The following is a 21,042-nucleotide window of genomic DNA, read 5'->3' as shown; positions in this document are numbered from 1 at the left end:
TGCAGATGTCATCTAAGGGTATATTCCCTAGAAAAGCCATAGAAGCCCCTAACTTTCTTGTAGAGTGGGCTTTAGGGGGAACAGATAATGTTCTCTTTGCCTTTTGATAGCAAATTTGTATGCATTTTACAATCCACCTAGCTATCCCTGATTTTGAAATGGGGTTGCCTTTATGTGGTGGAGAGAAGGAAACGAACAATTGTTTAGTCTTCCTGAAGGGTTGCGTTCTTTGTATGTAGTATAGTAACGCCCTTTTTACATCAAGTGTGTGTAAGGCCCTTTCTGCAACAGATTGGGGTTGCGAAAAGAAGACAGGTAATTCCACTGATTGATTGAGGTGGAAGGGGGAAATGACTTTGGGCAGAAACTTCGGATTTGTGCGAAGTATGACCTTGCTGTGATGCATTTGTATGTAGGGTTCCTGTATGGTGAACGCTTGTATTTCACCAACCCTTCTAAGGGAAGTGATAGCTACAAGGAAAGCTGTTTTCCAGGTGAGAAACTGTAGCTCACATTTGTGCATTGGTTCGAAGGGCGGACCCATTAGTCGTGTAAGAACTAAATTTAGATTCCATACAGGGGAAGGTGGTGCCCTGGGAGGAATTACTCGTTTAAGGCCTTCCATGAAGGCTTTAATAGCGGGCACTCTGAAGAGTGATAAATGCTGCCTGTTTTGTAGATAAGCAGCGATCGCTGCTAGGTGTAGGCGTATGGATGAATATGCCAGGTTACACCTGTGAAGATGGAGCAGATAGCATATGATGTGCTGTATGGATGTATCTAGGGGGTTGATTGTATTGTTACGGCAGTAAATTACAAATCTTTTCCACTTTGCGGCATAGCATGCTCTAGTGGTAGGACGTCTGGCTTCCATGATGATGTTCATGCAATCAGGGGGAAGGTTAAGATATCCAAATTCTAAGATTTCAGGAGCCAGATCGCCAGGTTGAGCTGAGCTGGGTCCGGGTGCCTGATTTCTCCATGGTTCTGGGTTAGGAGGCATGGGGAAAGGTGCAGTTTTTGATGTGGTACCACTGATAGTTGTAGTAGCGTGGTGTACCACGGCTGCCTGGCCCACGTTGGAGCTACCAGAATGAGTGTGAGGGAGTGCTGTTGTAGCTTCCTGACCACTAATGGAATTAGTGGGAGAGGTGGAAAGGCGTATGCAAATCTGCCTGACCAGTTCATCCATATCGCATTGCCCTTGGACAATGGGTGTGGGTATCTGGCGGCGAAGCTTGGGCATTTTTTGTTTTCGTGGGTGGCGAAGAGGTCTATTTGAGGATGCGCCCACTGTTTGAAGAATGGGTGAAGAACTTGTGGATGCAGTTCCCATTCGTGTAGTTGTTGCGTTTGTCTGCTGAGCAGATCTGCTATGGTGTTTTGTACTCCTGGAACGTGCTGTGCGAGGAGAAAGATGTTTTGGGGAATTGCCCATCTCCATATGCTCTGGGCTAAGCGGGAGAGCTGGGGAGAGTGCCCCCCCCCCCTGTTTTTGTATATAATACATCGCAGTCATGTTGTCTGTGCGAATGAGGACTGCTTTGCCCGAAATTTGTTTTTGGAAAGATTTTAGGGCTAGAAAGATCGCCAAGAGCTCCAGATGGTTGATGTGGAGCGATTTTTGCTGTGGCGTCCATAGACCTTGCATTGTGAGGTGTAGGAGGTGCGCTCCCCAGCCGGAGAGCGATGCGTCCGCTGTTAGAATCACCTGAGGAACCGGGTCCAGGAACGGCCGCCCTTTGGAAAGGTTTGTGGTGTTCCACCACTGCAGAGAGTGATGTGTGCGGCCGTCCACCAACACCAGATCCGTCAGCTGACCCTGGGCCTGGTTCCACTGTTGTGCTAGGCACTCTTGAAGTGGACGCATGTGGAGTCTTGCATGGGGCACTATAAATATGCAAGACGCCATCATTCCTATGAGCTTCATGAACACTCTTGCTGGAAGAGAGTGTTGGGGAAGGAATGTTTTGCGTAAGGCTTGAATGCTTGTGATTCTGGCAGAGTTTGGATAGGCAATACCTTTGGAGGTGTCTATAGTGGCCCCGAGATATTGCTTTGTGTGAGATGGTATGAGGTGGGACTTTTGGTAGTTCACCGTGAAGCCTAGCTGGTGGAGCAGTTGGATGGTGCTGTTTGTATGTTGCACACATTGGTGGTAGGACGTGGCTTTTATCAGCCAGTCGTCTAAGTAAGGGAAGACGTGAATGTGTTGACGTCTGAGGTGTGCTGCTACTACTGCTAGGCATTTGGTAAACACTCGTGGTGCAGTGGTGACCCCGAAGGGGAGAACCGTGAATTGGTAATGTTGCCCGTCCACCACGAACCTGAGGTATTTCCTGTGAGAGGGGTGTATTGGAATGTGAAAGTATGCGTCTTTCAGATCCAAGGTTGTGAGAAAGTCTCCCTGGCAGAGGAGTGGGAGGACTTGTTGTAGAGTGACCATGTGAAAATGGTCTGAATGTATGTAGGCATTTAGAGGCCGGAGGTCCAGAATGGGTCTGAGGGTCTCGTCTTTCTTTGGTATTAAGAAATATAGAGAGTAGACCCCTAGATTTCGTTGATTGACGGGGACCTGCTCTATAGCGTGTTTTTGCAGGAGTGAGAGTACCTCTTGTTTGAGCAGTGTGGAATGTTCTTGAGACATTGGACGGTGCCTTGGTGGGATATTGGGTGGGGTAGATGTTAGCTCTAGACAGTACCCTGACCGAATGATTTGGGTCACCCATTTGTCCGATGTTATGGACTCCCATACGTGGATAAAGTTTTGTAGTCTGCCCCCGACCGGAGTGGAATGGTCTGGGGGGAGCGGAGGGGAGTCATTGTGCGGGGGGGGGTGGCAGAACGGGTGTCGTTGGTTTTGCCCCTGCCCTTATTGTTGTTACCCCTGTAACCACCTCTCTGATTGCCCTTTGAAAAGGTATTTTGAGGAGGGGACTTGTAGGAGGTAGAGGCGTTATCGGTGGAGGAGCCTCTGCCTGTGCCACGAAAGGACGAGCGTCGAAAGGAACGTTTGGAGGCTTGTGTTTGGAGTGCCCCCATAGACTTTGCTGTGTCTGTGTCTTTCTTCATCTTTTCGAGCGCTTCGTCTACCTTTGGCCCAAAGAGTGTTTCCTGGTCAAAGGGGTGATTGAGTATGGATGCCTGGACTTCAGGCTTGAACCCTGAGATCCTGAGCCAGGCGTGGCGACGAAGCAGGACACTGGTATTTATGGCCCTAGAAGCAGTGTCGGCTGCATCGAGGGCACACTTAATAGAGGTGTTTGTAATTAGTTTACCCTCCTGTATCAGGTCATGAGCCTTGTGCTTGTATTTTTCTGGAAGGTGCTGCATAAGAGCCTCTAGTTCGTCATAGTGTGCTCTATCATATCGCGCAAGCAGTGCTTGTGTGTTTGCAATGCGCCACATGTTTGCAGCTTGGGAGGCGGTGCGTTTACCAGACGCGTCCAGAAGTTTAGATTCTTTGTCTGGCGGTGGGGCATCTCCTGAGGATTGGGAGTTAGCCCGCTTTCTAGCTGTGGAGACAACTAGGGAATCTAGGGGAGCAGGGCCCTTGATGTAAGCAGGGTCTGTGGGTGCCGCCTTGTACTTCTTCTCTATTCTAGGGTTCAGTACTCTGGCTCTGACAGGGTCTTTGAACACCTCTGTAGCGTGCTTGGTGACACCCTTAAGCATGGGTAAAATGGAAGTAGATTTGTCATGTATATCAAATGTATCCAGTAGGAAGTCTTCTTCTACTGGTTCACTGTGCATGTCCACCCCATGGTAGTGTGCTGCTCTCTGCACTAAATGATGAAACCCTAAGGAGTCCTCTGGAGGAGACGGCCTTGATGGGTATAGGTCGTCCTGAGGTACATTGGGTATATCAGGGTTATTGTAATCCTCCCATGGATCTGGGGTCCCTGGTGGAGTGGGATCCATTGGGGCGTCCGCCGGGTAATTGTCCGGATCCCCATCATCCGGATCTGGGGATGGGGCCGGATCGTAGTGAGGTAAAGGTGGCGGAGACCTGTGAGGTGGAGGGGGTGGAGGAGGTGGAGGAGGTGGAGGGGGTAGGGGAGGCGGTGGTGGGGAGGGCACTCTGAGGGGAGAAGTAGCAGAGTCCTTCCTTTTGGGTGGAGGAGCCGGAGCATCAAGGCGTCTTTTCTTGGTAGTTAAAGTCAAAAGCCCAGTCTTTGGATCTTTGGACAAAGTCTTTTGTAAAGGGTCTGGTGTAAACAGAGCCAATGGTGTCGAGTCGTCTGTCGGCACCGGTGATTTCGGAACCGGGGGTTTCGATGGTCTGTGTGCGCCATGCTTTTTTGAGGTCTCCGGGTGTTTCGGCGTCGAATGATGTTTCGGCGCCGGAGCGTCGGTGCCGACAGATTTGTGTTTGGTCGGCACCGAGTGTCCAGGCTTCGGCACCGGTGGTTTCGGAGTCGAGCTGGATTTTGCAGTTTTCGGTGCCGGATGCTGTTTTTCGGCACCGGGTGTCGGCTGGCTCGATCCCGAGCTGCCATGAGACTTTGGGGGCTTCGACAACGGGCCCGAAGGTGGGGTGATCGAAGTTTTGGTTTTGGTTTTGCCCAGGCCGGCAGGCGAGGGAGTAACCTGAGTCTCTTTGGTTTTCGGCGCGGGGGTGGGAGGGGGCATAGTACTCACGGCCCGCTGCGCTGGTGTAACGTCCTCCACGTCGGAGTCGTCGGCCTCGGAAGCGTGGACGACGTCTTCCTCCTGCGCGGTGTGTGTTTGCCCCGAAGCCTCGGCGTCGTCTCCGAAGATGTCCGGTGGAGCTGCAGAGGATGAGTGCGCCATGGTGCGTCGAGCTCTTCGATCTCGGATGGTCTTCTTCGATCGAAAAGACTTGCAGGCGGGGCAGTCTCTAGCCTCGTGTTCCGGAGAGAGGCAAAGGTTACACACCTGATGGAGGTCGGTGTGGGGAAATTTAGACCCACATTTTGGGCACTTTTTGAACGGAGTCCTTTCCATCGGCCGGGACCGGAGTCGCGGAGGGCCCGAAGGCCGGTGTCGATGTACGGGATGGAGAAAGTGCCGCTTCGAGAGATGAAGATGATGAAGGAACTCGAAGAATCGAGGATTTTCCGTCGAGGCTGGAACCGTAGAAGTTCGAAGCCGGAGCACGAAGTATCACATCCGAGCCCGATGGTGGAAAAAAACAATCTGAGGATGGAGCCGAAGCCCATGCGCAGTACGGACCGAAGGAGGAGTCACCAAACTCGTGACTTCCAAAGACTGTCCAAGAAGAAAAACAAACTGCAAACATCCGGGCCCAACACCAGATGGCGACCTATGCTAAGTGTACAATCTGCAGCTCATATGCCTCGAACACTTTGTTTTCATGCCTCATCATACCCTTCAACATAGGCAAAGACTGAAATGTTCTGTGCGTATTCCCTAAAGTTTCAAAAAGGAAATCTTCCTCGAGGTCGTCTTTATGTAAAGTGACCACATGATAAGTGGCTGCTCTAGCAATAAGCTCTTGATATGTATTATCAGGAGGGGAAGGTTTGGCTGGCTATAGATCAGGATCTATGTCCCCCGGTGGATCTATGTTATAGTCATCCCATGGGTCAGGTATGTGATCATCATTGTGCTCATTATCAGCTATATCTGGATCTATATCAGGAGACCCTGTAGGTGTAATATTGAACAGGTCTGATGCGGATATGACCGGTACTGGTGAAGAGGGTGGAGTAGTTGGAGGCATGTTAATAGGACTAGAAGCTATGTTCTTTTTCTTCTTCAGAGATATTCAATAATCAGTGTCTATTTTCCTTTTGGGAGGTGGTATCACTGGTGTAGTGATAATGTGTCCAGTTTGAGGGTTAATATGGATTGTCTTCTGTTTGGGATCCAGCTTGTGCTGCATTTTTCCCAGAATTGGCTCAGGTGGTTTCATAGAAGTAGCTTGGTCTTTTGGTGCTGAAATTTTCCGTGCCAAGCTGGATTTGTCTTTTTTATCTTTTGATGCTGAATGTTTTGGAATCGAGGGAGTGTCCTCTCGGTGTGAGCCTGAACCGGAAGGCTTGACTGTGTTTCGGTGCAGAGCCATGAGGTGGGGCGTTGGAATCAGAATCCAGGTGCCTACCATGGCCTGATGGCCCAATAGCCCTAGGCTTGGTCGGAGTGAGTTTGGTGAGCAAAGGGGCTTTGTTACTCACAGATCGCTGTCCAGCTGGAATGTCTTGGGACTCAATCTCGATCTCCAACTCTGAATCGGAGTTGTGGACGGAAAAGGACTCTTCTGCCTCCTTCATCTCTTTTTGTTCAACATATTTGCCGAAGATATCGGGAGTTTCCTCGATAGTCTGTCGCTGCATGTCTCTGCATTGAGCACGATGGTCCCTAAGAGTGTTTTCGAACAGAACAACCGACACGTGTCACAGTCTTCTTCTTTATGTTCTAGGGAGAGACAAAGGTTACAGACTTTATGAAGATCTGTGCACAGGTATTTGGAATGGCACCTAGGCCAAAATTGAAATGGCGTCCGTTCCATCGGTGGAAGACTCGATGCAGGATCTTGGAGTGGAAACAGGAGAGGAGCTAGGCCCGAAGGCCGCGGTTAGAGTTTTCTATGGAGAATGAAATTTTCAGAAGTTCTTTGACACGCAGAAGATAGTAACACGGCCAAAACTATACCAACGAGGGTAGAGTGAATTGCGAACCGAAGGGATACTGATTGACTGTTTCGAATCGGAGCTCATCAATACACTTCCGAATCAGATTGTGGAAAAAACAAATTAACAATGGAGTCGATGCCCAAGCGCACCATCATCGAAAGGAGGAGTCACCTTGCCTCGTGACTGGAAAAATCTTCTTTGAAGAAAAACAACTTGCAAACATCTGGACCCAACACTAGATGGCAGGATAATGCAAAGCATCTGTATTTACATCACACATGCCTCGAACGCAAGTGTTTGAAAACATTCCCAGGAGAAGGCATGTACTCCCACTGTGTATTCTGAATGGTTGCCTAGTAAAAGTCAGAATGATCTAATCATAGATTTATTCTAATTTATGGAGGAGAGTCAAACAGAATCACTTAATCAGCAGACTTCCGCCAATAAGAATGGGGCTCTGAAACTAGACCCTTCAAAGTGGTGCTGGACAGCCACTGATTAGGGCTTGTCCCTCCCGGTCCAACCTGTTACAGGCTATCTGTAATAGGTTGCCCTGCAGTGGCTTGTGGCCCAATGCAAAACACCACAGTGATGATGATTCTTTTCTGTCCCCAAGTCCAGAAACAAATCTTGGGAATGTCAGACTCCCTTCTATTCTGTGCAGCAGACTTTTGTTGTTGTGTGTTTTTACCAAGCCCGGTAGATAACAAAATTAAGTATTCTTTCTATGATTCAATGGAAAGTTAATATAATATACCAAAAAACTATGGAATTGAAGAAAGTCAAGGGTTTATACTGCAATCAATGTATTATAAATAACAATAACCTTAAAAACAGCCAAGGCATTCTTATGTTGTTTATATCTTAATTTAGTTACCTAATTTCACAGGAAATCCCGGTGGAAGCTTCATCTGGACAAATTCTCTAAGTTTGTTAAAGTGCTTGAAAGGCGCAATTACTTCTAAGACATTCAATAATCTGAAAAGCAGAAATACACCAATTTAACCTCTACAATTACTAAAACTAGCATTCAGACAGATTTGCACAAAAAGTACCGAGCTAACAAATGTTTTAAAACAGATTAGAAAAGGAAATGCTACTCACCTGTAACCCTAGTTCTGCATAATAGCCATCTTCACTAATCGTCCTAAATGCAGAATTCTCATCTGTGTGCAGAGACCCCGAAACACTTCATTTTCAACTTATGTTTGTCCACAGGAGGGGAAAAGCTGTCATTTGTCATTAACAAGGTAGATTTTTTCAAAATTCTTTAACTTTCAATAATATATATGGGAACATTGCAGCATGAGCTTTTGAGTGTGCTCTTACAGCATCTCCGAGACAAGGTATTTACCTTTGGCCTCCTTTCAGTATGTCCGCAGGGCGCACATTGTGTGCACGTAGAGTAGTCGCGATGCTGGGCCTGCTTCTCCACTAAAGCTAACGCAGTATGCCTGCAGCCCTCATTCTACATTCCAATGTGGAAGTATTTCTCTTGTGCCTGCTGCCCCTTCTCCCCTCAAGCCCCATCAATTTGTCCAGGGAAGGAGGTCATCAACTTGGAATTGCTGCCTTGTCTTCACTCTATCAGCCTACAGCACCAGTAGCACTCTCTCAATGCCGCAGCAGGAAAGGCATACTGCTACTATTCCATCACAATTATTGGAATAGCCAATAAACTATCAGCTCCAACTTTCTTCTAACAGCTTTTATGATTCTAGCTTGTTTTATGTTGATAAAGTGATCATGTTTTATTTTAACTTGCCTATACTTATCTGTATTATCAGTGCAAAATGACAACTATGTATATATATTACATGGATGAAGCAATATGCCAGTGATGTACTCAAAATTCCATACAAACGCAGACACACAAAAAGAAATCCCAAACCACTATTGTCCACTCTTCACCGGTTACATAAAAGGCAGTCAAAAAAACAGGTCAGGCCTCTTGGCTTAGAATATGTTCGTTCGTGCAGATCCAATGCACGCTCTTGAGTGTGAGCAGGGCAATGTGATTGTGTGCTATAAAAAAACCTATAAGAAACAGCATACAAAGATATGTCAAGTGTCACCTTCGAGGAGCAAGACTAACATCTTGGAGCGCAGTCTCACTCTCCGATAATCTGAACGACCCCAACTGCGTGTGCACGAAAATTCTGCCGGACACCTGATCACGACGGGCATAAACATTTATGTTAATTATGAGAAACTACAGGTAGTTGGTTTCAAGGTGTGGCTACAAATAACGTACAGCTTACATATGCTGAGTTGAAGCACTACACTGATGCAAGAAACTCCATTCTAGCACTAGAAAAATAAAATGTGTTTTCTAACTCTGAAATTTCGCTCCTGGGATTTCTTCACGTTGGGACTGCAGAGCAAGTGCAAAACTCTTCAGAAAGTACTAAAAATCTAGTCCAATTAAATTGATAACAGGGGATGAGATGAACCCGCTTATTTTTACAGTATTAAAGCATGCAGGCGCCACTTACATGGTAACCGCAAGCCCGATCAACGTAAAGGGCTTCCACGCCGGTCCTTTCCTCTGGATTAATGAAACAGCGAGGCACCTTTCACCACACGCATGCTAATTTTATTTAATTTGAAAAGTTTTATAAAGCGCAAACATGACCTGTACGGGTATCTGAGTGCTGTACAAAGCAACAGCAGAAGGTAAAAGCATTAATACATCACCAAAGGACGTTAAACAAAAACAAGCAACAACAAATCTCGTGGGACATGCGAGGTAAGAGGAGAAGCAACCAGTCTTATGGAGCACGTGGAAGACACAAATTACAACATTGAACAAAGGTAACAGCCCATCTTGTGGGACATGTAAAGCACCAGAAGAGCAGCAAATCTTAAAGGGCACATGGAGAGACAAAATTAAGGTATCAAAGAGTGTCAACAGGTAATAAAAGTTAGTGAAGATAGCTTTGGGACTATTGCTGTAGATGGTCATTCATAAGTAACCATTTGACTTGTTTTTTGAATGAGAAGGTAGAGGGGGTTTGATCTGATCTTGGGAGGAAGAGCGTTCCATATTTTTGGTGGAAGACCAGAGAATGCGCGATTGTAGGTTCTTTTCTTTTTGAATTTGGGAGGTTTCAACAGTAGGGTGTTCGAGCTTCTTAGGGTCCGATTCAAACCTGATAGTTCAAATTTGTTTGCCAGGTAGACGGGGTGTTGTAGTGAATAGCTTTGTGTGTCAGGCAGGCAATCTTGAAACGGATCCTTGTTTCAACAGACAGCCAGTTTAGTTGAATTAGGTCTTGAATTAGGTCTTACCTTTGCAAGTCAGCTGCTCAGGCCGTCCTATCCACGCAGGGAACAGCCACTAAGCCGACCTTGGTGGACTGCCTATGAATGATGCTAGCAGTGGCTTTCCTCCTGATGCAACTGCTACACTGCAGCGACAGCACTGCCTACTTTCCTTGCGCCCTGGACTGTCTCTTTGATGATGTTATCCGTAGTGCAAGAGCAGGTGGGAGAGGCAGCTTTTTGCCTGGATGTGCTGTTGTAAACCACCGTTGGGGTGAGTACAGCGGAAAGAAAAGCTGGAACTGAACTGTCTGCATCACCACAAAGTTCAATTTACAATGCAAAGTAACAGTAACACTAAAGAAACAGATTCTTTCAGTGGTTCCCAGACTGGTGCGCATCCACTTGCGGCGCCTGTGGCTAGTCTTAAAGGCGCACCGGGATGACGGGGCGCATAGTTTGGGAAGCTATCTACCCTTTCTAATGTTTCGCTGTCGACATTAATGACCGTTATTTTCCAAGTCCCTTGATGCACTGTCTGCAAGACCTGTTGTATCCTATTCTAGGACACATGGCACACCCAGAAATTCTTATTGGCTGTTGTCTGTGTCAATCAGAAATGCAGCTTTGTTATTGCTGCATTTCAGTAACAGTTCCTCCTTTGCGTGCTTAGCTCTTCTTCTGGTGATCTAACTTGGAGAGCATTTTGTTTGGCTTCACACTGTATAGGGTGATGGCCCCTCCTCCCTCTTCAGAGCAGGTTTACTTCCTTTGTTTCCCTTGACCAGGAGGGCAGGCCTCACTATCTCTAATCAAGGCAGCCGCCCACTTCATACTTCAGCCGAGTGGGGTGAGTCACTGTTGTATAAAGATAGTGAGTGCCCTGTGTAATTTGACCATACCCTTCAGTAGGGTTATATATCGCGTGGTTCGATGTCATCAGTGCAATCCACTAGTTTTTTTCCTGCTGCAAACCACCGTGATGTAGAGCATCCTGGAACTTGTAGTTTAATTTTCACCATTATTGGTATAGACGTGTAACGGTACCAGCAGGTGGTGTTGGCTGGCCGGCAGATTGTCAACTAGCCCTACCCACCATGTGACGGTGCCAGTCACGCACCCCTCTTTCCAAGCCTGGTGCAGACAGAGAGCCCTGCTTCAAGGGCTGCCAATCAACAGAGTCTCCTGTGGGGGGACCCGAAGCTGCTCTTGAAGACGTCTCTGCCTCACACTGTTTTGGAATGTGCTCTCTGTGGAGATACGAGTTCTGGGGTGTGGGGGGAGCGCCAGAATTTACATTCCAGTCTCAAGGGAAACAAAACACACAGGCGCTTACCTCTTATTAGGCCTGGGCGGTAAATTCCGTTCCGTTCGCGGAATTTGCGGAATTTGGGTAATTTCGCGTTCCGCGGAGAACGCGAAATCGCCCAAAAATCTGCGTTCCGCGATTTCGCGAAATTTCTTGCTTGTTCGCGTTCTCAATATGCGTGTTCGCGAGATATTTCACCCCGAGCACGCAAACAGCGATCGCGAACAGGAAAAAAGTATCGCGAACAAGCAATTCCGCGTCTTTGCGGAAATTCTGCGTGTTCGCGGAGATTTTTTACCGTTTCGCGGAGATTTGCGTAACGCAATTCCGCAAATTCCGCCCACCCCTACCTCTTATCGAGGCAGCGACAGCTGCACCGAGGCCAGGCTGCCATTACTGAGGGGAGGGAGGTGAAAGGAGAGGCACCCGCAAACTCACTCCATTTGAACAAACGTCGACCGTGCTCGTGTTATCTGTTCTCAGGCCATCTGCACCGTCCTCTGCGCCAGCGCTACTCACACACCTGCTCCCAACACAACCAAAACAAACGGCAGTCAGAACAGTCAAGTGCTTCTCCCCTCCTTTTCTGTACTCCACAGCCTTCACAGACGCCCCAGCCTTAACACTCACTTACTACCATCAACATGTTCTGCATCACTTCCTCACGTGGAGTGTGACTTCTCATAGAGAACTGCTGGCCATTGCTGCATGTTTTTGGGTTGTCGCAGGACTAGAGGCAAACGATTAAATAACAGATGGTATTAATGTATTGTAGTATTTCTATAGCGCTTACTACCCTTAGGTGGGCGCTGAAGCGCTTGTCCGCGTGGGTAGCATGCTACTCCAAGTGGATTGCGTAAAATCTTTTGTATTATTTTTAACACAGCTGCTCTGTCTCTATATGTTCCAAACCATTTAAAAATAGTCCAGACTGCATTATCATTCTTTTAAAAAAAAAATTTATTAAGCACTGCACCCAGGATATCCGTAACAGTTATGTACATACATCTACATTTCAACAATTGTGCCATTGCAATAAAATAATGACATGGCATCCCTTTTTTCCTTCGCCCTCACTACCCGTGAGTCGAATGGCTTCGAAAAGCAGTGTATTTTGAACGAGTGCTCAAACATGTATACAATAATACAATAGTAATAACAATAATCAAGAAGAACAAAACTCCCCCACCCCAGTCCCTTCTCTCCCCCTGGCAGCGACCAGCAAGTATTACTGGTTCCTGATAAGGTCAATCTGGCAGTGTACCTGTGGCTAGTTTACAATACACATACAATATGGTGCAAGAGGGCACTTACATTATTGTTGCATCGGGTTGCGGTGTGGGCTGGGTGGATGGTAAACTGCGTGTGGCATCCTCCTCATTTTGCGTTATTACTACAGACACTGCAGTCAACATGTTACGCCATTCCAAAATATCATTCTCTGCATTCTCATCAATTCGTACTACTTTAAAACCACATTCCTCAGCCACACCCCACTTACGTAAATCATCCCTCCATCTGTCCCATGTGGAGGGGGAGGGGGGGAGGGGGGAGGGAGAGGTGGGGGGCAGGACGTATCCAGTGGATCGCTATCCGTCTTTTTGCTAGAACGCATTACTTGTTGCATTTGCTACCTGTGCCAACGCTCTCCTCCACTCCGTCAGTGGGACTGGCAAGTCATCCCACCTCGCTCAGAGTGTGCCGAGGTAAGACCCTCGATCCTCCTTCAGCGCTGTATATATGCGCAAGAGGAGACCCCTGCTAGAGCCTGGGTCCAGCATTGTCATCAACGTACAGGACTTCTTTGGCTCGTCCGGGAAGGTGGTCCATATCTCGGGCACAGTGCCCCATATTTTAGTGTACTGTAAAAAATGCCCCGGCGGCACTTGAAACCAGTCCTGAGCCTCACTAAAGGTCATGAATGTCTCATTCCGATACAGATCTCCCGCAGACTCACATCCCCCCTCATGCCACCTCGAGATGTCCATGGTCTCCTGGATATTCTGAAATCCCTGCAACCAATGGAGGAGGTAGTGCTTTAGCGTACGGAGCAAGTCCCTCTCCCCCAGAGCCTGGGAGGAGAGGGTAACAGGAGACCAGGCCCCACTCAGCAACCCAGTCCAAAGGCAGCCCGTCGATACGCAGGCCCCTCTAGGACGGAGGAAGAAGGGTGAGAGAGCAGGTAGGCCTCAATCCACGGCCTCGATTTGTAACCGTGATGGACCGCTACCACTCCTCCCGGTGGCCAGCACGATCGCCTTGTCGCTCTCGAGTCAAACAGGCGAGGAGAGGGGGTTGTGGGGGACGATGGGGAGTCCACGAGCGCCAGGGAGGTACCCGGTCGTCCGCAAAGTCCGTCCTCTTCACAGCAGAGCCCCTCTGCAAACAGGATCGCGCAGCATCAGCGAGGCCCGCCATCACCAGCCGCACGGCACCGACACGGGCCGCTGTCAGTCGCCACCTCTGAAGCAGCCCTCGACAGTCGGAGCCCCTCGATACTCGGCTGCCACCTTCCCCTCAAGCAGATGGGGATCACATTTGGGGCAGTAGAGTCCGGATAGGCAGAATCTCGTAGGATTTTTATGCGAGCGGGCACGGAGCTCCTTAAGGCAGCATCCGCTCCCGTTGCCATCTTGGCCACGACCCCCTGCATTATCATTCTTTGTGTGTTTTCATTTGGTGTTTGATGTTTGCAACTTTATGTGGTGCTATGGCCAGAGCTACCGGCTTTAGAGCTGGGGATCCAGGTTAGAGTCTCAGAAGGGACGCTCACCATCCTCCGATTCTAGGCAAATCACTCAATCTCCCTGTGCCTAACAAAAATGAATCTATAATGTAACTGGTACTCGGGTACAGCCCTCAAATACCTTCAGGTTGAGCGGTCATTACTAAAACACGACTCACCCCAGACCTCCTCTCTGCTCTTGGTCAAATTCATCTCCAAAGGTTACACGTGCCCTCACAAGGACGATGGAAGTTCCATTAACCACACCACCGCCCTCACTGTCTCCTAACTTCCCTGCCCTGCTTCAAACAGCTTAGAATGCCTTTCGATCTGCCTCCCCTCCTCCTCCTTTCAAACCAGGTACAAGTGTATCCATGGCCCATCGAGATCTGACACACACTTCGGCACTAATTAAGAGTGTGTCAGGATTTGGTGCAGGTTTACTGGTGGACCGGAATCTCCCTATTCCAGCAGGGATAACTTTCGTCCTTGGAATCGGGCATAACTGCACAGACCTGGTAATACCAGGTCCGTCCCCATCCATGGGGACAAAGTGTAACTGAAAAGGCTGTTGGGGGATCATGGATGCATACATGCCAACATTTTAGAAGATAAAAGTGGACGATTCTAAAACCAATAATCAAGACGATGTATTTCCCCCCTTTGACTTTTATTGAAGGAGTGACTCTCAGGTGGGCTTAAAAAAAAAAAAACAAGTGTCTCGTCTGAATTAGGTCTATTGGCATGTATGTGGGTGGCGGGAGCAATTACTCAGAGGACTTTACTGCATCATTCCATAGAGGTGAGCTAGACCCAAGCCAGAGGTACGGTTTTGACCAGAGTCGAAGAATGTGCATAGCCATGAAAGACCTGCCATATAAATTCAATTTCAGGACAAATACACACATTTTATTTTAATGGCATGAAGACCAGGGCTAGACTAGCCACCCTGCCACTCTCTCATCAGTAGGCTGCAGACTAGGGCTACCATTAGAGTAATATCGACTTAAACTACCCAACAATGCCCCCATGGCCCTTGCAGCCTCCTGCAATGCAGGACTGGATGGATCGTTTTTGCCAGGACTGATTTTGGTCTCCAGTCCAGCTCTTAAGCTCACCTGCATTTTGAGGATGCTCCCGTCTATTTTTCTGCAATAAAACAGTATAAAGAGGGATGAGAAGGCACTGAGCAGTTTTGTTGAGGCTCGTCCTTTAATTGGGACCTTAGGCTGAGCTAAAGCCAGAATCAGGAAGACTCCTGCTTTGGCTCAGCTACTTAGACCTATTCAATATCTTGCTCCACTCACTTGCTGATAAATTGGAACCATTTCATGTTCTTCAAAAGCTTCCTCCACTGGCCGTAATCCTCCCTTACACATATCTGATATGGACATGCTCCTCAGTCCCCCTAGGTGCACAGTCAAACACCTCATTGACAAACACACTGCTCTCTGCCCCAAGATGATGAGCCCACTTTCCAATGCCCCGGAATTCACAATACCTGAACTCCTACAAAGCCACATCAGGTAAACTGGAAAGAATCTGGCATTCTAAAACACTTGAAAAACCATGCACTATTCACAACTACATGTTCGTCCCACAAACTAGCTATCTACCAACACAGACTTTCTCCGCCCTCCAAAGCCACCAATGAAGCAGAGAACTGAAGCAAGGTACTGTTCAAAGCAGCTTTGCTTACCCACTCCAAACTCCAGTCATCCCTTGCTCAATTAAAGAGAATTGTCAAAGTTAATAGGCCTGAGTTTAAAGTGCTAACCAATGTAGAATTAGCACCTTAGAGCAAGACTGATGGGAGAAGAGGACAAAGAGGGCTATAGTTGTAGAAAAGTCTCTCGTGCAGGTCAATGCAAGCACTAGAGTGTAAAATGAATGGATACACCCAAACAGCCAACAGCATTGGGTAAAAGATGAATACTCCACTGGGCGGAGCAAAGGCATGATTGAAAAAGCCTACAGCTAATGGCTGAAACAGCCTGGACAAAGAAGGACAGTTACTGAAAGGGGTAGACCCAAAGCCCACTCTGTGTTATCAATAGGTAAGTTTGACAACTATGCTGTAAAATTCCAGAACTTAAAATGTGCCTAACCTCGCCGTACTAAAATAAATTGAAACCACTGACCTCGCCAGTTGGCAAAATGTAGTTAACTCTTCTACCCCATAAAGAGACTCGCCTCTTGCACTTTTTCAAGCTTATCTCTCCATGGCTGGACGAACATCCTTCAAGCCAGCTCTGTCCAACCGAAGTTAACCTACTCCCCTCATCCATACAAGGTTACCTTCCCTACCTCAACATTGTTACTATCTCCCTCTGTGCTGCACCTTTCCATCCACAATGAAACAGTTGGATTCCACTAACTAAAGAAAGCTGACATGCCATGTGAACACCTTGCATACAACCATCCCATCACACATATTCCCTTCAAGTAAGTACTGTGAAAAAACTAGCTTTTCAGCTTCATAATGAAATTGACCAGCATAACCTACCTCAAGCCTACCCGTTGAGCATCTGCTCCCACTGCAGAATATAAACTATCACACTGCAAGCCATCTATCACACAGATCATAACATAGTTCAGAAAAACCACTGCCTAGTTCTGCATGAGCCATCAATGGCCTACATGTCATACTTAACACAGTGTCTTCCTGAAGAGTCAAAATGGACTAGTGACCACGTTACAGGAAGCGATTATGGAAATTGGGTCTATTTCTGAACTTTCCACTTACAAATCATTGATTTCAGGTGTGTTAGTCTAATTAGTTCAGACAACAAAGTAAAGACTACAACAGAATGCATTATGTGATCACACAAAAGTTCAAGATTGGAAACAATATCTGCACAGGCATGGAAGAAAGTGGTCGCCCTCCTAAGGATGTCACACTCAGTCGACCAAACAAGTTGACAAACAAATGCTTCTTTTTGGAAAAGCACCCCATACCGCACTATTACTTTAATGGTGGCGCGCCCCTTTCTTTAGACACAGCTCAGCTAAAGAAAAGGGTGCGGCCAACACTAACGTGAAAGCGTCGCGTGGGCGCTTTTACAAACAAGCATTAGCAATACAATAGGTGTTGCATTTACAAGAGTTTTGTAAATGCTTGTTATATATGGTTATGATCTCTGCTCCCCTCCATGATTTTGGCCATTCACTCCTTGCATCAATGGCATTAGCAAACAAATTCCGGTAAATTGCCCAAATTTGTGGCTTGGTTTTGTATAGGTCACCCGGAATGTTGTCTGGATCTGGTGCCTTGGAAAAGTTTAGAGAGACAATGGCACTACTTGTATCATCTAAACTAAAAGAAACTGGGATATCAGCTATTTCCCAGATTGCATTATCTGTGTTTGTGGGAGAGACTAGACAACTGCTTGGCCCAAAGTCATTATAATCATTTGCGGTATTAAGAGCTGTAAAATGCCACACCCCTTTTTCAGGAGATACATTATAATGGTGGGTTTTCGCACCTCCTGGCTTAGTTTGGACTACTAATTTCCAAAAGGTTCGGTTATCATTTATTTTACTAGCAGCGAGCAGGTCTTGCCAGAGTTGTTCATCCCAGTACATTTTTGCCTGTTTCAATCTAACTTTGTGGATAGGTCTGGCTACACTAGTTTTAGTCCTGTCGCCTGCTAAGATAGCTGACTTTAGAGAACTCATGGCCAGTTTACATGTGGAGTTTAACTATTCTTGCTCCTTTACCGGTGCAGTTTTTATATTGGACACTTCCTTGTGAAAGAGCTTTTGTAGCTCTCTGAACATCTGGTTATGTACAGTTAAGATAGTAATATTAGCTGCGTTCATCCCCTCCTACTCTTCTAAAAAGCAACATGCAACCTATATCACTGTGGATATAATTTAGGGTTGGACAGGACTTTAGGCCACTTGACAAAATGATGATTAGTTATAGAGGGAGGGGGATGTCCGTATGACAGAATGCATTTCCTTGTTTCAGCGATTTGCCAAATATTGTTACCTCCAGAGAGTTATGATCACTGTTGGGTCACACAGTAACTTTCATATCAACCAAAAGCGACCATTACCTCACATCGATGAGAACATAATCAATGATACCATTGTACATTCCTCTCTTGAAGGTAGGTGCTCTATCAGGGTCAGAGATGGCGCATCCATTGCAGGCCTTTAAGCCCACTATTGATAGTTAATGAGGCTAATTTGAGTGCAATAGAGGAAAAATATTTTCTTGAAGGTCCTGATAACGAAGGAATATCCCAATTATTTATCTTTCTCTCCGGTAATCGCGTATGTAAGTGTGGAGGGTTCATAAGTAGTATTAAAATCCCTAGTCACTATCAATTTTGTATCAGAGTATACCAATTTCTAACACAGCATCTAGGCAGGATATAGTGGAAAATTTGTCACTTGCTATTGTCGTTCTGATAAATATATTTTATGGCCAAGGATAGCCCTGTATTTAAAGTTACTATGATTCCCATTAAATCAAGGCCTTCTATATTCAAAGGGATTAGTGAGCTAAAACACCAATTTTTTAACTAAAATTAGAAGCCCTTCCAAACGGTCAGCTGGTTTTGCTTCAACACTAAAAGAAGTAAACCCATCTATGAATGCTTTCTCGATGGCCCATGTTTCTTGGAGCAGACACACGTCATATTTCCCAATATACGATAACCATTCAGGATCAATCAGCTTTGAGTTCAAACCAGCTATGTTCCAGGATAGTAAATAAAGGCTAGGGGACAAGCAATTATTGCCAGTCAACTTGAGCTCTGGATGGACTCGTGGGCAAAGTGATTCATCTATAGGTGCATTAATATACCTGTCGACCATTTGATGCAATTTGGATTCACACCCCACCTTCTCGGATATTATTCCTATTAACCCTCTCGATCGGACCAGGTACTTTCCCAATAGTATTAGCATTGTAAAGGGTACGTCTTATATTATTGTTAATCTGGATTGAATTTGGTTCATATATATTAGGCACTTTAGAGTTAGCAATAGTAGGTATACAAGTTAAATTTCCTCGTTATGTGCATGAAGCCAATTGCAGTTTTCCCCTTGGTCAGTTGATTTCATTCAGGGTCGATGTAGAGAGGTAAGGTAGCAACAATATCCTGTGTGGCCAAAATGAACTGTGGCCTAAAGGAACCTCCCTTTGTGTCCATGCTTTCAAGAGTATTCCAAGCTATCTTCTCCCATAGAGTTGGCAGGTGCATAATTCAAGATTTTCAACTAGAGCACAGAACCACATGAATATAATCATAGGACAGTGAGTTGGCTGAGCGCCTTTTTACAAAAACAATGTCAGACCCAATCATCAATACGCATCTCTGCACCGCCCTGATCCAAGGAATCACTTTATTAAAGCTTTGGTGCCCTCAAATGTTCCTATCTTCAATTTTGGAACCTGGACATGTAGTTCGCCCCATTAGATTACACTCTTTCTGCAAATTAAATTGGTTGGTAGAGAGATAGTGGCACAGCGAAGGAATAGCGGGTGTTCCGTGTTTATCCAATGGATACTGGGGTCTTTTGCAGGGGTAAATCCTCTCATTAAAAAGAGTATCTACATGAAGTGCCATTGAAGCATAAGATTTTGGGCAGCAAATATTTGGAGAACTTAAAGGTCCATTTTGCACATTTGGCTTGAGTAACTTTGAATGTGTACTTGCAGAAAAAATGGGATTATTTAGAGAACCTTGAATTACTTTCCTATGCTAAATTTAACGTCTGTATTACACCCCCACTTACTGCAGAATCTGGTTTGACGGCTTCCTGGTCTTTCGAAATATTCTCTTGAGCAGCTTTTTTGCACGTGTGAACCCTGCAGCAGCAAATGGATTTTGATGAAAGATAAACTTTGAAAGTGGTTTAATTTGCCAGCCAATGAATGATTCAATAGTAGCAGTTCCGGCACAATCAGTTTGTACACCTATAGTAGACATTCCTGTGAATCTTTCTCGTGAGAGCTCATTTGGCATATGCATTGCTGCAGGTTGTTCAATGGACTGTACTGGGTCAAAACTATTGGCACATTGGGACTGTCACATGGCCGACAGGGACATTGTCAACATCACTACGTTAGCATGACCCCGGCATCCATGAAGTAGCTTTTGCGCAGGTTACTAAATGGCTTAAGTTTTGCAAGACTATGTTCATGCTTTTTACGTGAGACCCATCTGCTGTGTTAGTTCTCGGCCTGTTCCTGGAGTTTAGTCTGAACATTGCGAGCAAGGTCGATAAATTAGCAATTATTTTGCAGCGGGCTCATTTAGAGGCTAGTATTAAAAAACATGAAAATGCCGGAGCCACCGATCAAAGCAGCGAAGCCATCAGGTGCGTAGATGATGTAGGAGTCCCTGAATTTGGAGATTTATGAAACATTATAGATACACTCTCCCACAAAGGATACAGCTCTCTTTGTATCTGGTATGGCCCATATATAATAAGGCATCTGACTAAGGCCTAAATATTCTAGTAGGGCTATGGTCACGTAGAAGTCCAAAATGGTTTTCTCTGTGGAGTGTGTTTTTATTGGCAAAGCATCAAGATCTGGAAAGATTAACATTTTTGCCTCAGGAGAAAAGACGCCACTACTGACACATACCTATCTGAGGCACTGATTTCAGACTGAAAAAGATAGAACTTTGTACTGGTAGTGGAAGATGCCCACTATAAACCACAATAACTACACGTTTCCCTGCTAATGGAATATGAAAATCTTCCTCTTGCAGTTTCACGGCACAAATACGTTCCACATTTTGAGACAAGGAAATAACTGATGGACAGTCAGCATACACAATTTATTTTTTGATCCATTTGTTGACGAACTTGAAGTACAAAATCAAACTAAATTCCTGTTTGGAGTCTTCTTTGCAAACCAACAAATAGCATAAATAGATGTATTTTCCTCTATTGAAAGGGCTCAATGTTATGTATCTCTAGAAGTGCTGTGGCTTCCTTCCAAAGTAAGTGAACAGTATGGGAGTCTTGAAATGGAGAGTGTAGCAACTCTGAATAATTTGTAACACCTATTTGTCAAAAGTAATATCTTGCTGCTCGTTTATATGGCAAGATTCACTACCTCACACAAGAGTGGCGCACCACAGAGGAAGTGGTGCAGT

At 46.1% G+C, this 21,042-nt stretch overlaps 1 protein-coding gene across 1 annotated transcript in view; it reads right to left on the bottom strand.

Moving 5' to 3' along the window:
* ANKRD13C (ankyrin repeat domain 13C) overlaps nt 1-21,042 on the bottom strand; it is a 388,883-nt gene that overhangs the window by 16,446 nt on the left and 351,395 nt on the right. Inside the window, exon 12 of the mRNA XM_085602287.1 lies at nt 7,498-7,598. Within this exon, the coding sequence (XP_085458413.1) occupies nt 7,498-7,598 (101 nt within the window). The remainder of the gene's footprint in view (nt 1-7,497; nt 7,599-21,042) is intronic.

This window comes from Triturus cristatus, chromosome 4_2, assembly GCF_964204655.1.
Source record: "Triturus cristatus chromosome 4_2, aTriCri1.1, whole genome shotgun sequence".
NCBI classification, from domain to species: Eukaryota; Metazoa; Chordata; class Amphibia; order Caudata; family Salamandridae; genus Triturus; species Triturus cristatus.
Note: the sequence above shows the minus strand (reverse complement) of the source record. Positions and strands in the feature narration are given on the sequence as shown.